Raw genomic sequence first — 16,899 nt, 5'->3', positions numbered from 1 at the left:
CCGTGGAGGCGGAGGATTCCACTCCCCGTCCGTCGCTCCCGTCGCAGCCGGTACCTGGGCCACAAGACAACTCAGGAGCGATCTTGATGGAGGTCCGGCTTTGTGTACGGCGATAAGGACAAGTTTGCCCTTACCACCAACGGACGATCCAGCGGAGCCTGGACCATTGGGAAGCCCTCCAAGCAAGCGGAGGAGAGTTCAGCCCTCCCGCCCAGCCAGCCTTTACGGTCTTCTCAACCTTAATCGCCCTCTCCTGATCCGAGGGATGACACGGGAATGGAAACGGCCACGACGGGGATGGATAACGATGGCCTCCCCGCCCGACGAAATTGGCTCCTTCCACGCCATGATCGCCAGGGCATCCAAGCTCTTCCAGCTCTGCCCCGAGGAACAGAAGACGGAAGGTTTCCTCTATCAACAGCCTGAGGCCAAGAGGAAGACGGTCCTATCGATTCCCTTACTCGACGACATCTGGGACGAGGGGCTGTCGCTCCTGAAGAACCTGTCCACGACCCCCACCAGGAGAGACCGGTACGAGAAGTACTGGGTCCCAGATTCCGCCCCCATGTGCCTTAGGGTGCAGCTGACCCCGGATTTGGTCGTCTCGGCGGCGGCCAAGAAGAAAGCGGCAGGGGCGACGTCTTAAACTTCGACCTTCCCGCCGGACGGCGAGGGGAAGAAACTGGATGCCACGGGACGACAGGTCATGTCAGCGGCGACGACGATTAAAGCGGCCAACGCCCTCGCGATCGTGGCTCGCTACGACAGGAAGCTGCGGTTTAAGATTGCTCCCCTGCTGGACTTCCTCCCGGACGACAAGAGAGCTGAGACCCTGGAGATCCTACAGGAAGGCGAGGTGGCGTGGGACCACACCATAACGGTGGCCACGGACATTGCTGACACCGGTTTTCGCCAGATGGGCAACGGCGTTTGCCTTAGCCGGCGTGGTTGGCTCAAGGCAACCGATTTCCGCCAGGACGTGCAGACTAGGTTTCTGGACATGCCCTTCGACGGGAACAATTTGTTTGGTAAGACTGTGGATGAGTCTCTGCAGGCCATCAAGGCCGACATGGAGTGTTAGGGAGAATTCTCTGTTTAGGCTGAATTTCCTAACCTAGTGAGTCCCCCAGCAGCTTTGCTGATTTCTGGAGTTGTTTTTTTCTCCTGCTAAGAGTGAGACTCTTTTTACTCACTCTTGGACATGATTTGTGGTGTTCCTTTGAATGTTAATGTGTTTTATGGGCTATGGGGTCTTTACTCCATAGGGTCTCATGTGTTTTTTCGCTGCCAGATGTATCTTGATGGAGGCATGAGCTAGCCCCGCCTTGGCCAGCGACAGTAGGTACGGCAGCAATTGAGGGGCCGTAATCCGCAGAGGGTTAATCTTCCGTGCATGGCACCAGACAGAGAACCTCTTCCATTTGTGTCCATAGCACTTGAGAGTTCAGGACGCCTTGGCCTTTGCAAGCACCTCCTTGCAGTCCACCGGGATATCGTATCCTCCAAACTCTAGCGCTGCAGGAGCCAGGCCTGCAAGTTCAGCGACCCCCGGGTCGTGGTGGAGGATGGCGCCTCCTTCACTGGCGAGGAGGTCCGCGTCCGTTGGCAGTTTGACTGGGGGGGGGAACGCCAACATGTCCAGAAGGTCTGGGAACCAGATCTGCCTCGGCCACGCTGGTGTGACGAGGATCATCCTGCACCGGGACCGTCTGAGTTGGTTGATGAGTCGCAGCAGCGGTGGGAACGTATACAGGAACAGGCCGTCCCAGGGGAATAAGAAGTCATCGCCCATGCTCCCGGGCTGGGGAACCCTGCTGGCGAACCTCCGGCACTTTGTGAACCAAGGGAAGGCTCTCTCGAAGGCTTCCATTTCCAGATGGCTCTCCGGCTGCATCATGCACTGTCACCGGTTGGCAAACCGACAGTTGCCCGGCCGTCCGAGAGCCCATTCGACCAGAGTGATTGTTGCTACCACAGCGTTCTTGTCCGGTGTGCCCCTGCTGGACATTTGCAGGGCTGCTACGTGGAGGTCGACGCACACCTTCACGAGATTCTACTGCGTCGACCGGGATTCCAGGGAGGAGTCCAGAGTCGGCCAGGCAGTGCTGCGCAACCGGTTCGCCTGAAGGTGGGCCTGGTGAGGGGGTAAGAGATGCTTAATGTTAAGTTGTATGTACTTACCTGTAACTGTTGTTCTCCGGCATGGGTCTGGCATGGATTCACATGCAAACCCTCCTACCCCTCTGCGGCTCTTCTCTTGGTCCTAAAGCCAGTATACGTGCTACCAATCTGAAGATGGCTGCCAGAGGAGGGGCTTAGGTAGAGGGCAGTCATTGGCTGGGGGCAGTATGACCCAGAGACCAGTGATTGGTTATTAGGAGAAAGACAGTTCAGAAACGAAACTGAAACTGATCTTTCCTTTACAGAGGATTCCCAGCCTTATGACTGGGAATATTCCTGAGCATGTGAATCCATGCCAGACCCATGCCGGAGAACAACAGTTACAGGTAAGTAACTTGTTCCTTCCCTCCACCAGGCTCGAGTATCCTCTCTCACCTCAGTTTTCAAAAAGGGTTTTTGGACTTCCAGTCCCAGAATGCACTGTCATGATTTTGCTCCCACTTCTCAGCTCCCCAAAACGGCATTTGGCATTGGGAGTTGCAGGAGCTAAAAGGGGACGTTGGGCTGGGGTCAGGATCTCTTTTGCTGACCCTTAGAGACCTGGGTTCATCTGACTGGCCCAGGGGAGGAGTCTTGCTGTGTGTTCCGCCAGGCAACCCAAGCTGCCCTGCTCTTGCCTTCTGGAGGTACAGCTCCTTCTCCACAGTCCAGTCTCCTTTGGACTCACAGGGCCAGTATCAGGGCAGTTTTCTCCTCCTCCAGGTCTTGTAGCTCTTGTGGTCTTCCTCTGGCTTCTTCCTCCTTCCAGCATACCCAACTCGCTCAGAGTGTGCTTTCCAGCTCCGTCTTTTATACTTGCTGGGAGTTTTAAATAGAACCAGGTGTCAGTGGTTGGAAGGGAATGCCTGACTCTGCCTGTCCTCGTTAGCGGGACAGTCTGCTGTAGAAAGGGGAGAGTCTGTTGTCCGGATCTGTGGTTCGCTGTTGGTAATCTTCATTCTCCCAATCTATCTCCTCCTCGTCTCAGTGACTTTAGAAAGGAACAGAGGAGAGGAATTCTGGGAAGTGTAGTTTTTACTAGGGAGTTTAGGCTAAATCAGTAAAATATTGGCAGAAAACTGGGAGGTATTCCTGTTGTAGGGCACGGGGTGACATATATCATATCCCCTCTCCGTGTTGGTGCTTGTTGGAATTGGGGAGGGGTTAATGGTATGGGTTTTGAAATGATGTATGGTGACTAGGGGAAGGTCAGGTAGGGAAGGGTTACTGTAAGGAGGATCCCATGTCTCACCTCGAGACTCCTCCGATTCTGGACCCAACAGCGATGACCCTTCTCCGGTCATACAAAAGCGGAGAAACACCTTTTGGTTTTCTTACAGTACTTCCATCCATACTCTCCCATGACCAAAAAGGTTTAATAAATAATAGTAGCACATCCGATAATATCTGACGATCCAGTGATGTAAATGAAGTTGGACAAAGTCTTAAGATTCCTCTGACATTGTTAGAACTTTATGCCTGTAAAGCCTTTTAATAGGGTAGACTGGGTTCTTCATATATTTTCTCCAGGCGTTTGGATTTAGGCCCAACTGTATTGGTCTGATTATGGACTGTTATGGGGCTCCTAAATCTAGAATTTGAATCAATGGCCTTTACTTGGCTTTCGTTTCAACTTCTAGAGGAACCAACTAATTTTCAGCCAATCTTCTTTACTTTTTCACCTTAATATTGGAACCGTTTGCTAGAAGAGTCAGTTCAAATGTAAAAATTCACAGCATCAGAATAAACCATTTAGAATGTAAAGCTGCCCTGTATGGAAATGGCATTCTGTTAACACACAATCTTCACTCCCTGCCCTTTTGTCAGAATTCAACGCTTTCCAAACTTTTCCAGGTTTTTCTATACATTTTGGAAAATCGCAAAGATCAGATTCTCCTGGCAGTTTGGCAATAATCAAGCTGCTGCCCATTTCGACAGAGTGAAAATAAACCCGATTATCGGGTTATTAAGTCGACTCCTACATTTGGAGCACTATACCGGGCTAACTTTCAGCCTCTATTTAAGACCTTAAAGGATGACCTATCAAAATGTCAAAATCGGGAGATCTTCTGGTTATGCTGCATGACGGCAATAAAAATGACCAGCATCTCCAGACTACGTTAACATGTTTTTGCATTGCCCGTAAAGATCCCACCTGCTCCCCAATGCACGCTCTATAAAAAGATGCTGAAATTCACCTGGGACAGTCGTAAACTTAGTAAGCAGGGTGCTTTTTCCAAACAAATACTTTTTTTTTACGGATGTTGAAGCTTTCCCAATCTTAAGAAATACATTGAGACCAATCTCTCCTATAGGCTTGGATTGTAAACCAGAGAACCGCTCTGCACATTGGGTGGATATTGAACAATCTATCACCAAGTTGGTGCTACAGGCTCTAGCTTTCGTAGATACGCTCTACAAGAATAGTTTGGGAAACCTTCTTTCTTCCATCCAAACTTCCCTTTATTGGGCTCTATCCCAGGTCCTTGGGAATCGGGGCTTCTTCCCGGAGGTTCTGGAATCGATTTTTCTGAATGGTATAGAGGTGGTCTGGCATACTTATCTCTGCTCTTCCATGAGGGGATCCCCATCACATTCGATTAATGCAAACACAACTTTCATATTCCAAGGATTTCAGATACTGCCAACTCTGTCAATGGATTACAGACCTGATTATCTGTGAGGCAGCCACCCGTTTACCAAATGCACTTGAACCTATGTTGAGGGGTGGTGTCTCGAAAGGGAAACATCCTCATTATGTCAGCTTTTGGACAGATAAAACCACTCTGAGAAGCTCCTCTATTTGAGTCAATGAGAATGAGAGAACTACAAGAGTTGTACGCTACACTTGTGTTGGAGTTTTGTTCCAGTACATGTTTTAGTCTGCTTTTCATTTTCTTGTCTCATGTAAGATGACAGTCGTATAAAAAAGGTGGCCTTAAAGCACTAGGTGGGCTGTGCCTGAGCTCTTAAAGAAGTAGAAGCCTGTTCATGCAGACTGTTAGTTGCAGAAATAAATGATACCCGGGCATAGGGCTTTGCAGAGATATATCGATATATTTTCTAAATTATCATTAGACAGTATCATTAACATCGAGATATCTGTCACCTATTAAATTAAGATGATGACAAATCAACATGACAAAATGTCACTTAATGCCTACTTCAGTGTATATAGGAACATGTATCCTACTTGTGTATTTTTGTTAGTATTGCCATTATTGTTATGATGATGTCCTTTTTAAACCATTGCAATTTTAGGATGAGGTTAACTGACCATGTTGGAGTTGTTTTGCATTTACTGTCCAGTATTAGTACTTTTGGCATCTCACATGTAGAGCATTTAACCAACAAAGAATATCGAGATACATTGTATAGTGCCATTCAGCCCAAAAGTATCGAGATAGGACTTTTGGTCCATATCGTCCAACCCTACCCAGCATTAAGAGCTGAAGAGGTGGATTTACAGGGTTCGAAATTAAGATTATATAAACAGGAGTTAAAGACTGCTCCTGGGTATCCAGCATTAACCACTTACTAGGAGCTTCCACTGGGGAACAAAGAGCTAGTACAAGTAGAGTTCTGCAAATCTAACTTCCACATAAGATGGAAACATTATTTTGCCCATTATTTATGACCCTTTGACTTTAAATGTCATATAGAGGAGTCCGAATATTTGTTTGTACTTTGTCCCAAATGCACAGGGTTACATTCGCATAGGTGTTTATGTTCGACTTAAGTTGTCCTGGGGAGCCAAAAGTAACTCCTGGTAGCTGTTGGCATGAAGTTAACCAGGCTCTGCTAGGCTAAAAACAGGAGCTAAATAAATAGCTCCCAGCTCCCCTCAATTTCGAACCCTGAATTATTATGAAGTAGGTAAATCTACAAAAGACCTAATACTGGAGCTCTATGTAACTGCAGCACACAAAATTAAAGATGAATTTGATGACTTGGTGGGTAAAGCAGCCTCTTGGAAAATATATGTGCAGGACACAGATCTGTTTTACCATGGGCGCTTTCAAAAGTTCCTCCAGTACCTTTCCCTAAACAATAGGACACAGAGTTAGTGAAACTAGCACACATTTAGCTTTACTGACAAAACACAGGCCATTGAAGCCTTGGAGTGAATGAGCAGGGAATTAATGCTGCCACGCTTAACCTGCAGTCTCTGAACTTATTGTGACTCAAGAAAGGGCATGGGGGATTGATGCATGAAAGAAGGTGATGCAAGGCAAGCTGTATTTTCATAGAAGTGGTGTCTTGAATTTCCTACAGTGCTAAAGAAGTTTAATTAGCAAACTTGTGGTATTCTATATTGTAAAATGTGTTTCCATGTCGCTTAATTTATGTCATGCATAAGATATCTTTTTATTTTTTATTTCTTTTCGGTATAAATGTATTAAATGCCCATGAAGGGGGTTAGAACCAAACATAGTAAATGTAAATACCCGCTCTTTTTTGTTTTTCTTGCAGGTGAATACAATTTCTTTGAAAATCATTTTTTTTTTCAAATCAACATGGTCATCAATGCATTTCACCTCCAACCGCACTACCTCCAACCTCCCTGCGCCCCTGCAACCCAACCAACTTCACCAATATCCCTGTCACCACAAGCGTATTCCTACGTCGTCCTAAAATTTTTCCAAGGCAGTTTAACGACCATACTTGTTAAAGAAAGGTAGCCAGGTACCCTCTGTCTGTTCGTGCCTCATCTATGAGGTGTGTCAGTTACACCATGTCATAGGTGTACCTTGCCTTCTGTACCCATTCCCTCTAAGTGGGTGCAGCCCCCCCCCTTCCAGTACTGAGCCCCACAGCTCCTCGCTGGTAGGGTGCGGACCATGTGACCCTCCTCCCCCGTATTGTCCTCCTTCTCATGCACTTCCAACAGCAGCAGACTTGGCTCCAAAGGCCTTTGCACTCCATCTAATTCTTAGAGCCATTTCAAGACCTCTGCCCAGTAGGTCTGTATAAGTCAGCTGCTCCACCACATATGATGATGGTCACTTTTTGCTTGTTTGCAGTGCCAACAACACAAATCCGCCCCGGGTATATCTTTGCCAAGGTTGCCAGTGGGTAATGCCACCTATGTATCTCCGCCTGCATTCGAAATTGCAGGGATAGCATGTACATCTTGACCCTCCAGGTCCTTGGTCATTTCACAAGTGCCAGTAGTATACCAGTGGGTTTGCTCCGTCTCAATTCCCCATATAGTCTAGATATCCGACCCTTCGTGTTCGTTTTTTGTAACAGTGCTTCCTTGAACGGAGTGAGTGCCCTGCATAAATTTGCTCCCTCAATTCGGCTTCAATAGGACCCCTTTCAGCTGTAGATACCTTGAAGGCTAAAAGCCCGTTCATACCCAGGCATTCCTCCAAACGGGGCAAGAACATGAACTCGCCCTTCTCCCACAACTGTCCCGCCCTCAAGAGTCCTGCCTCGTACCACGACTGAAACCTTAAGGGGTCTACAATGACATTTCAAGGGTGGTGCCCAGATAGAGCTGAGGGGTGAGGGCCATGTCGACCGTCAACGGGTAGAGCCATTCTCATGTCAAAATGACCAAAACACTGCCAAAATAGGTTGCGTCAGAACCCTTCGAGGGATCTCCTTTTGTGGGACGCACATCCACTCACCCAGTGATACCGGCTCCAGGGCCGTGTTATCCATTTGAACCCACTGTTTATTTGAATCGGGGTCTAGATGGTCCACCTTAATTCTCAACTGGGCAGCCCTGTAATACGCCACAAGATCTGGAAATCCCACCTGCCCTCCTCCTTTGGCAACACCAACGTTCCTTAAGCTACCCAGGGCTTTGCTCCAGCCCACAAGAAACGTATAAGAGAGCCCTCTGAGCGTTTGCCAAGAAGGGAGCCGGAACCGTTGTGGCTAGCATCTGAAACAGAAACCGTTGGCGAGGACCGTCATCTTAATTCAATTCAATTTTGTCATCCACGAGAGACCGATCCGTCCCCACCGCTGCAAGTCTGCCTGTATTTTGCCCCATAATTGGAGATAATTCTTTTCAAACAGATCTCCTGCGTCTTTTGTAATCTCGATCCTAAGGTAATGGAATTCCTCCTGTTGTGTCGTGAATCCCCATTTACTTACCAGGTCACTGTCTTCCACCAACTTGTCGAGGTTGACCCTGAACCCTGACACTTCCCGTACTCCCCCAGACCCTTTAGGTGGGCAGGCACCGAGGCTCACAGATTCGTGAGGTAGAGCAGTGCATCGTCCGCAAACAGGCTCACTTTATATTCACATAATCACCCCCGCTAAATCCCTACCTCCACTCAGGCCAATTATCCATGGCTCCATGACCAGTGCATGTAACAAGGGTGACCGGGGCATCCCTGTCTGGTGCCTCTGCTCAAAGTTATTGCCCTGCACGTCTCGCCATTCAACTACTCTCGCTCTTTGGGAAGAGTACAGGGCCAAGATCCACCACATCCATAGCTCTACCATGCCAATCTCCTCAAGGACCAATTTCATGAAGGACCAGTTGACCCTGTCAAGGGCCTTTTTGGCGTCCAAGGAGAGGACCAACACCCCCTCCCACTGCACAACAGGTACGTTCAGTATGTGTAGGGTCTTCATTAGATGGCCAGAACCTTGCCCGTTTTGGATAAACCTTGTCTGGTCCGCATGCACCAATTTGGGGAGGTGTGCCTCTAATCGAGATCCCAATACTCCTGTGAATATCTTTTGCGTCTACATTTAGCAATGATATAGGCCTATAAGAGGCGCCATTCCCGTGGTCCTTGCCTTGCTTGGGGATCACTGTTAACGCCTCTAGGAATGTGGGGGTTATATCCTCCACCTTCCGTATGGAGTTAAAGAGCCTAGCAAGGGTCCCGCCAGGACCTCTTGAAACTGCTTTTAGAAGTAGGTTGTATAGCTGTCCTTGCCTGACGCTTTGTGCGGCTTGAGGTGGATTATCGGCCACCGGACCTCCTTCCCTGTGATGTGTGCCTCCAGCAAGGATCTCTACCCCCTTGTCAGCCGCGGGACAGGAAGCTTCCCCAAATATTCTTTCACCTCCCTCTCCCCGGACTTGTCCGGTTGGGACTACAAAATCTCATAGTAATCCGCAAAGCCATCCGGGATACTTCCCATGGGACCAGTCCACCCACCCTCTTTCATCCTTTAGGCGGCCTTCCTTAACCCTGGTCTCCAATAGCTTCCCCGTCTCCCGTAGCCCCTCTCATAATACCTATGTTTGGTGTGGCTCATTTTCTTCACCAACTCCCCTATCACGAGCGAGTGTAGTTCCTGCTGTTCGTCCCGCATTGCCCCCAGTAACCCAACCCTTCTGTGTCCACTCCTCATGTCGTTTGCTTTGCCCTCACACCCCTAAGCTCCTCCCACACCTGCCTCTCCAACAACGTTCTCTCCCTCTTTTTTCAGGCCACTTCCGCAGTGAGGCCTTGCACCGTTGCCTTGGCCTCTTCCCACAATGTCTTCCAGTGAACCTCACCCGTGTCATCGGACTCGAAATATTGTGTGATCTTTCGTTAAAAATATTGGGTCTCAAGGGAGGCTTTCATTACATCTCCAACGTGGCATCCCCTTCCTCCCCTACTCTGTCCACCATTCTGTTGTGACCATCTCGTGATCCGACCAGGTCATACCTTCTACCCGTGGTGACGACACCATTGCCTCCTGATATCCGGGGACCAATAAGAGGTTAATCCGGTATAAGTTTGTTGTGGGGACAAAAAAGAAGTTGTATCCTCCCGCCTGGGGGAACCTGGACCTGCACACGTTTAACCAAAATAGATCCTGCAGCAGCTGTGCAAAAACCTTATGCTACCCCCTCCCCTTCATTTTGACCTTGTCGCCCTTTGCCAACCACCAGTCCACAGCAGCGTCTGAAATCAAGTGAATGTCCCTGTCATGACCCTTGCCCCTGACCCTCACTGGCAAGTCAGCCTTCCAGTTAGGGCCAGGTCAAGGGCCTTAAAACCTCATCCAAGACTCTCTTGGAGTCAGTCCTGGCGCCTTTGGCGCCAGGCTCATAACCATCATGAAGACCAACATTAGAATGGGACTATTTACTTGGGACTATTTAACTTGGGGGGGGGGGGTTCAGCCAACATGGAGGCACACACATAGCTCAGTTACAAGGAACTAAGCTATGCGGTCTAGTCTTTTGGGTGTGGCAGGCCTGAGACTACTTTACCTGGACTACTTTGGGTGTGGCAGGCCTGGGACTATTTACCTGGACTACTTTACCTGAGACTATTTAAACCACACCCAAACAGCAGAACATGCTTTGCGTTATTCTGCTGTGGGTAGCGTAACGCTCACCGTGTCCAGTTCTTTGATGCCAGTTTACCTGAAACCAAGGACCTGCAGAGAGAGAAAGAACACTACGAAACTTACCTGGAACAGTATCCTGTCTTCAATCCATTGCTGCCTTCAGTTCTACTCACCTGAAGGTACGAACTCCATCATCCGGCACTGCATGCATCCTGGAATACTATAACCTGGAAAGAGGAGAAAGTAAAACGACATTAGTAAGCGTTTACTCACGTTTCCTTCCAAATGAAGAAAGCCACACAATTCTTACCTAGGTAGTCATCTCCAGGTCAGTATCATTGCTGGAACATTACAGCGCTCGGCGAGGAACATCGCAACCTGCAAGGAGAGAAAAGACACAGGATAGCAATATAAAAGGCGAAACGACACCAAAATACCTTTCCATACCTAAAAGGAAAGAAGCAAGATATTATTATTCGAACTAAGGGGAACATAAGAACTGCATATGAAGACTGTAAAGCAGCAAACCTACGGAGTCGCAGCAGGCCTGGATTCCCACAGGGGGCTTGCACCAGTGAAGTAACTTGGTCGCTTCTCACCTCACACATCTACGCGCCCCTGCCACGAGGAGCAGGACGGAGAATCCACCTTTTACAATATTAAGACCCATCTTTAACCAGAGGCCTTACCAAGGGACCGGGAGAGGGTTCGAGTGCGCAAATCATCCAACCAGGGCTGGGTGGCATCCCCGTGGATACCAGGTGAGCGTAACAGTCCCCTCCCACCATTATCATGCCCTCTCCCCATTCTGTTAACACAGAGAACGCCCTCTGAAGGAAGGCCAGCTTGTTTGCATTGGGTGTGTACACGGGTGCCAGGGTAAGCAACCTCCCCTCCAGGAATCTCTTCCGTGCCAAAAACCAGCCTCCAAATCCCCTCCTCACCTGGACCTCCCTCAGTTGCATGGCGCACGACAGGACAATCCCCACGCCCTCCTTTTTAGTCGTTTTGTGCGAGGCCCAATATGCTTGCCCAACCTCCTCTCCTTTCAGGGCACGCTCCCTCCCTTGTCTGAGTTGCTTGCAATAATAGCGCTGCTATCCGGGTTTTATGGAGCATGTTCACAGTGAGGAACCTTTTATTCGGGGAGTTCAGCCCTTTCACATTAAGCATTGCTATCTTCCAGTTAATCATTTTCCCCACTGTTGAAGCCACCGCCATTGCCTGCCCTTGGTCAACCCCATTCCCACATCCGTTGCGACACTGCGTTGCATGTAAACAGCCTCCCCCGTTCCTCCTCTAGACCCATCCCCACCTCTTCACCTGTACACATGCTCCTGTTCAACACCCTGTTATGTTCCCCTCCCCTTCCTCGGCCCATCCTACTCCCACCCACCCCTACACCTCCACCTCTCTCTGGGGCATTCGGCCACCCGTTCCAAAGATTACGGATATATTGGCCGAACCACCAGGATTACCGCCCCGCAGCACTAACATCCCCTGTTCTGCTCCCCCGCCCCATCCCTCAACATTACTTGCCACTTTGAGCAACCTCGTCGGCTCCCCCCCCCCTCCCATACCACATCCCATTGCCCTCTCCCCTTTGCGAGTCTGCAACTTTGAAAATAGAAAATTAACATAAAGAAACTCTGCGATCCTCCCCATACCCCGTAAAATACAACAACCAGGCCTAGCAAGGACCCCGGTGTGGGGTTCCCAGACCCCCAAGGAACCGATAACTTTCATCAGTCAGCTTGACCCTCCTTGCAGGGGGTGGGGGTCTGGGCTAAGAGATCCTGATGTATGGTATTAGCATACTTGATCGAAAGAGATTTGACCTTTTTTGATTTGACAGAATTGTTTTGATTGTTTTTTCAATCAAATTATATGGGGAGGGGTAAGGGAATAGGTTAAGGTGAGGTAAGCGGGGGGGCTTCTTTTTTGTTCGCACCTCCATTGGACACCCCCTTAGCTGCCACACCAATCCATTTCTCTGGGGTTCTACGGTTCACTCCGGTCAGCGCAACTACTTGCCTCTGCTTCTCAATCTGTGGTATGTCTGAATGAGCACCCCTGGACTGGGCTCCGTCTCATAGCCGCCTCACACCAATAAACTGTTTGCACAGCTGGCCTCCCAGCTGTTACTCTGACAAGCGTGCACTCCCCAGGCTTCCACTCCACCTAATGTCACTAGGGAGCCAGTCTGCGCCTCCCAACTTGCCACTCTTTTCAACTTGTGGTTCCTCTCAGGACCTTTGCACGTCAGAATAGTCGCTCACATGTGTACCTTCAGTCCTCTAGTGGCTGCCTTGCCTCATAGACTCCCATGGGAGACTCCTCCTGCAGGCACCCTGTTCCTCCTTGCACTGCGCCACCGAATCTCAGTAGTATCTCAGCCTCCGAAAAAATCCAGAAGGTACCTGGCAATGGGAAGTCTGTTAGAATGAAAAGGTGGTGAGGGGGTGGTTGCAAGGTTCTAAAATGTGAAACAGATTTATATTTATCTTCAATAATTTCTGCTTTGACAGATGTTTATTATCTCTTCTCCAAGTAGATCTTTCCCCTTTCCATTTGGTAGCCATTACATGTGGTGTTACACGTGTTCTTGTTTGTATATTCTTTTGGGAAAATATCAAACGTGCATTAATATAATCATTAGCTTTTTTTTCCAAACACAACAATTTGAATTGGTTGTTCTTGCTTCAGTAATAGTTCTAATTTTAACAACCTTGCAGGGTGTAAATCTCAGTTTGGGAACTTGTCACCTGCAAATTGTTACATACAGTTCTCTACAGCAAATGCTAGAGACACTGAACTTGTGATAATTTGAGCCCATGAGACTCTAAAGGGTATGCACCTTCTCATTTGACAGTGAAACGGCGCAATAACGTTTCATAACCGACTAGTAAAAGCTAGCATTGTGAACCACTTTTCTTGTCTGCCTGTGAACTTACCAATGGGTGCTGGAAACCACAAATTCAATATTCTCTTTCCAGTGCTGGGAAATCTGTTGTCACCATCTCACCCAATGCAAATGTAAAGCTGCGGATCGACCTGAAAAAGATGATACAGAAAAACATACAGTCTGGGTTTGAGAGACCGATTTGTGCAGCTGCAGGGGGCCCGGACCATTGTAAGTCAACACATTTTACCTCCCATTCATGTGTCTGGTCTTAAACCTCCTTCCTTTTTATCAACTCACCTCCCACACACGATCTTGAACTCCTTCACATGCCCCTCCCTCTTTCTTTGAACTTCCTTGCATAATCTCTTAATGTTTTTTGTTGTTTTTGTTCCAGATTTTATTTGGCAGTGGGAGGCAGACGATGGTTCTTGGACCCCATACGACCCAGAGACTATTTTTGAATTAGAGACGGCCCAACAGACAAATCATAAGAGTGTTTCTGTAAAATTTGGAAAGACATCCTACACCTTGGAGCTTGGCAAGATGGCACAAATCAATGACGGCACCAAGTTTGAAAGGAAGATGGAACGGAAGGAGTCGGGTAGGACTCTGCTTCTCCTAAGAATGACCATATTTATCCTTTGATATATCCTATATAAACTGAATTTGTTTTGGCATCATCAATAGCCTTCCTTTCTATTATCCTATATGTTTGCACTCCTACAATTGATATTGGAAAGATACAAGGCTGAGTGAGCCTACCCTGCTTGGATTTCTGACCATCGGGTTGTAAGCAAACATTTGCAGCTCGCATATAAACATTTTTCCTTGGTTTTCGTTTTTTATTTCAGTTTTGCATATAAAAACAAAATGCATGCCATGACTGCCATAGTGAATAGACAGTTTTAGCACTGACAAGTCACGACAGTGCTCGACAGTTGGAGAAGTTCTAAAGCTGTCATACAATAATCTATTATCCCAACCCATCTCCTAACGCCCTTTCTGATCCCTAATTCATGCCATAAAACAAATTCACTTGCCAAACCCTAGATTCCCACAGTTCCCTGAAGTCAGAATTCCCACACAAATACCAAACTTCTCGCTGCTTACAGTCCACATCGTCCTATACTGCGGTTTACGGTAGTGGCAGGACAACAGACAGACCACCATAGAAGCAACACATGGTAACCAGAGTTAGGCCGTGGACAATCATATTACCAGACTGATCAGACATAAATATCCAGGAACAATTTTTGGATCTGCTTAAAGGCATCCATCCTCTTGATTTTCAGGTACTATAGTTGTCCAATTGTGCCGCATCTGACATACATTGAGTCCAACATTCAATTTGAGCGACAAATAAGCCATCGAGTTTTGCAGGATCAAGTTCTTGCCCATCTTGATGCTCCTTATGGGTCACTGTCAATCTGTTGACTAATGCTCACATGTTGCACTGTGCCTAACAGTTTTTGCTTGTAACCTGCCAGTAGTTACTAGCAAAAACTGACTGTCAAACCTCCACTTGTGCGGCTTATTGCGGGAAATCAAGATGCCTGCACTGAAAAAGAAAAGCTGTTGCATTCCGCTGCTGAGAGGGGGTCTTGCAGGTGGTAGAAGTTGTTGTCTGTGGATCCGAGGACAGTGTTTGTCATAATCGAAGAAAGTTCCACAGTCCTGTAGTGTTTAGCAATTTTATTGAAGTGAATAGTTTTCGCATTTGCAGACAAGAGCCGCCTCAAACCAATTTTCCAAAAGATTTTGTTCCCATTGATTCTAATTTCTTTGTTTTCCCAAAGAGACCAAGGGTTTGATGTTGTTGGGCAGTTTTGCTTTCTTTGCATGCTTTCTGAAGACATGTGTGGTAAGCATGATCAAAGTAAGTGCAACACACACACACTGCCATCACCAGTGATTTCCTAGTGAGCGCCTGGCACCTTTTTTCTTTTTCTCCCTAAAAGCCTAAGTTGTTGGTGCTGGGGAACTGTACAGCGCCCGTTGAAGGGCAGTGGAGCAAATTGGGTTGATGATACTAGATCATCCTTTTTGGAACTGGATTATTAGTTCATCCAAAGGAAACTTAACCTTTGTTGCTTGTCTTCAAATGAATTCCGAGAGTAGCTTTGTACTATTTTTATAGGAGGTGCCAGAGAACGGGAGGCAGAGGTTGCATATAGCATGTAGAATTATCATTTTTAATGTGTTCATTTTCATGTAATAGTAAAACCTCAGAGAGTACATATATCACCTGGGCAGCTTTTATGTCATCTCAGTTTCTCACTATAAGAGTACACAGTGTTCCCTGTGATTGTGAGATGTCCCACCTAGATGCGAGATTGGTCGGACACGCAATTTGCCTATTTGCTTTATAACCTAGAACAGGGCACGGTTTTCAATCAAGGACATTTTCCTGGTGGTGTCTAGGTGAACACCTTTGTTGGTCTCCTCCCTCTGATAGCGATGGTCAGCATTTATTCATACATTTCTGTAGCTTGTTTATCTGTTGTCATGTTGATCCACTTGCGTGCGTTCTCTCTCTCTCTCTCTTTCTCTCTTTCTCTCTATATGATTTAGCATATGATTTAGCAGTGTTCTTCATTTTTGTAAGCAACAAAATGTTTTGTTTTCGAACACGTGTAATTCGTGAAATGCTACAACCTAGTGTGGTTAATTTTCAGTACATGTTAAGGTAAAACATTTAAGTTAGTCACTGGCCTAATCAATTGTTTACATTTGTATAGAACGCTAGCTTCGCAAGGTAATTCCTACTTCAGTCCTAGTTTGTAGTTTATTTAATGAACTGAACCAATGCTTCATTGTAGACAATAATGCTAGTCCTTCCTGTAGGAGCTAGTGTGAACCAATTTGTGTTTGTTTCTAAATCTGGACCAAGCCACATCAAGCTGACCATGAGAAAAGCATGAATCCTGTAAATCAGCTCCAGCTACTTTGAGTTGGAGCGTTGAGATTGCGCAGCAACATTATGGGTGTCCCGACTGACAGCCGAGGTAGCAGTGACCTCCACATAAGTGCTTTACATGTATGGTTGAAGCGTGTAAGATTGAAGTGCCGTACCCACACGGCTGGAGCATGTAAGCTTTTTACTGTTGAGATGGCATACATTCATCAACTTCTGTGGGAAATTAAGTTTCTGTAATTATCATGAGAGATTTGCCATGGTGTGACAGACAATTTCATTGCAGACAGTATTGAAGAGACATGTACCGTTTCCCGTCACCCGCATTACTACAAAAGCACTGTATTGCGTTGCTCGCATGACTTCTAAAGTGAGTGCTACTAATGTCAGCTAGAATGCTGATGGCGTGGAAAGTTTAGGAACAATGAGCTGCTGAAGTTTTCAGGAAGTGCTGAACTTTAGGAACAATGAACGTAGAACTACGGCACGAAGAGCCATGTGGCAGGGGTAAGCATTGCGGGCCGCATAAAACAAATTAGAAAAACTTATATTTTATACGTTTTACATTGTCTACACCATCGAACCTACCCACATGTTAGGTTGATATATACTGCGTACCGCTACCACCCACGGCAGTCTCCAGGCACTCGCGTGG

At 47.3% G+C, this 16,899-nt stretch overlaps 1 protein-coding gene across 1 annotated transcript in view; it reads left to right on the top strand.

Annotated features, from left to right (window-relative positions):
- The window catches only part of PARP2 (poly(ADP-ribose) polymerase 2), a 695,158-nt gene that overhangs the window by 111,044 nt on the left and 567,215 nt on the right, over positions 1-16,899 (top strand). Inside the window, exons 3-4 of the mRNA XM_069651725.1 lie at positions 13,422-13,558; positions 13,725-13,931. Of these exons, the coding sequence (XP_069507826.1) occupies positions 13,422-13,558; positions 13,725-13,931 (344 nt within the window). The remainder of the gene's footprint in view (positions 1-13,421; positions 13,559-13,724; positions 13,932-16,899) is intronic.

This window comes from Ambystoma mexicanum, chromosome 3p, assembly GCF_040938575.1.
Source record: "Ambystoma mexicanum isolate Mex_15411 chromosome 3p, UKY_AmexF1_1, whole genome shotgun sequence".
NCBI classification, from domain to species: domain Eukaryota; kingdom Metazoa; phylum Chordata; class Amphibia; order Caudata; family Ambystomatidae; genus Ambystoma; species Ambystoma mexicanum.
The sequence above is the reverse complement of the archived record's forward strand: the minus strand, read 5'-3'. Positions and strand labels throughout refer to the sequence as shown.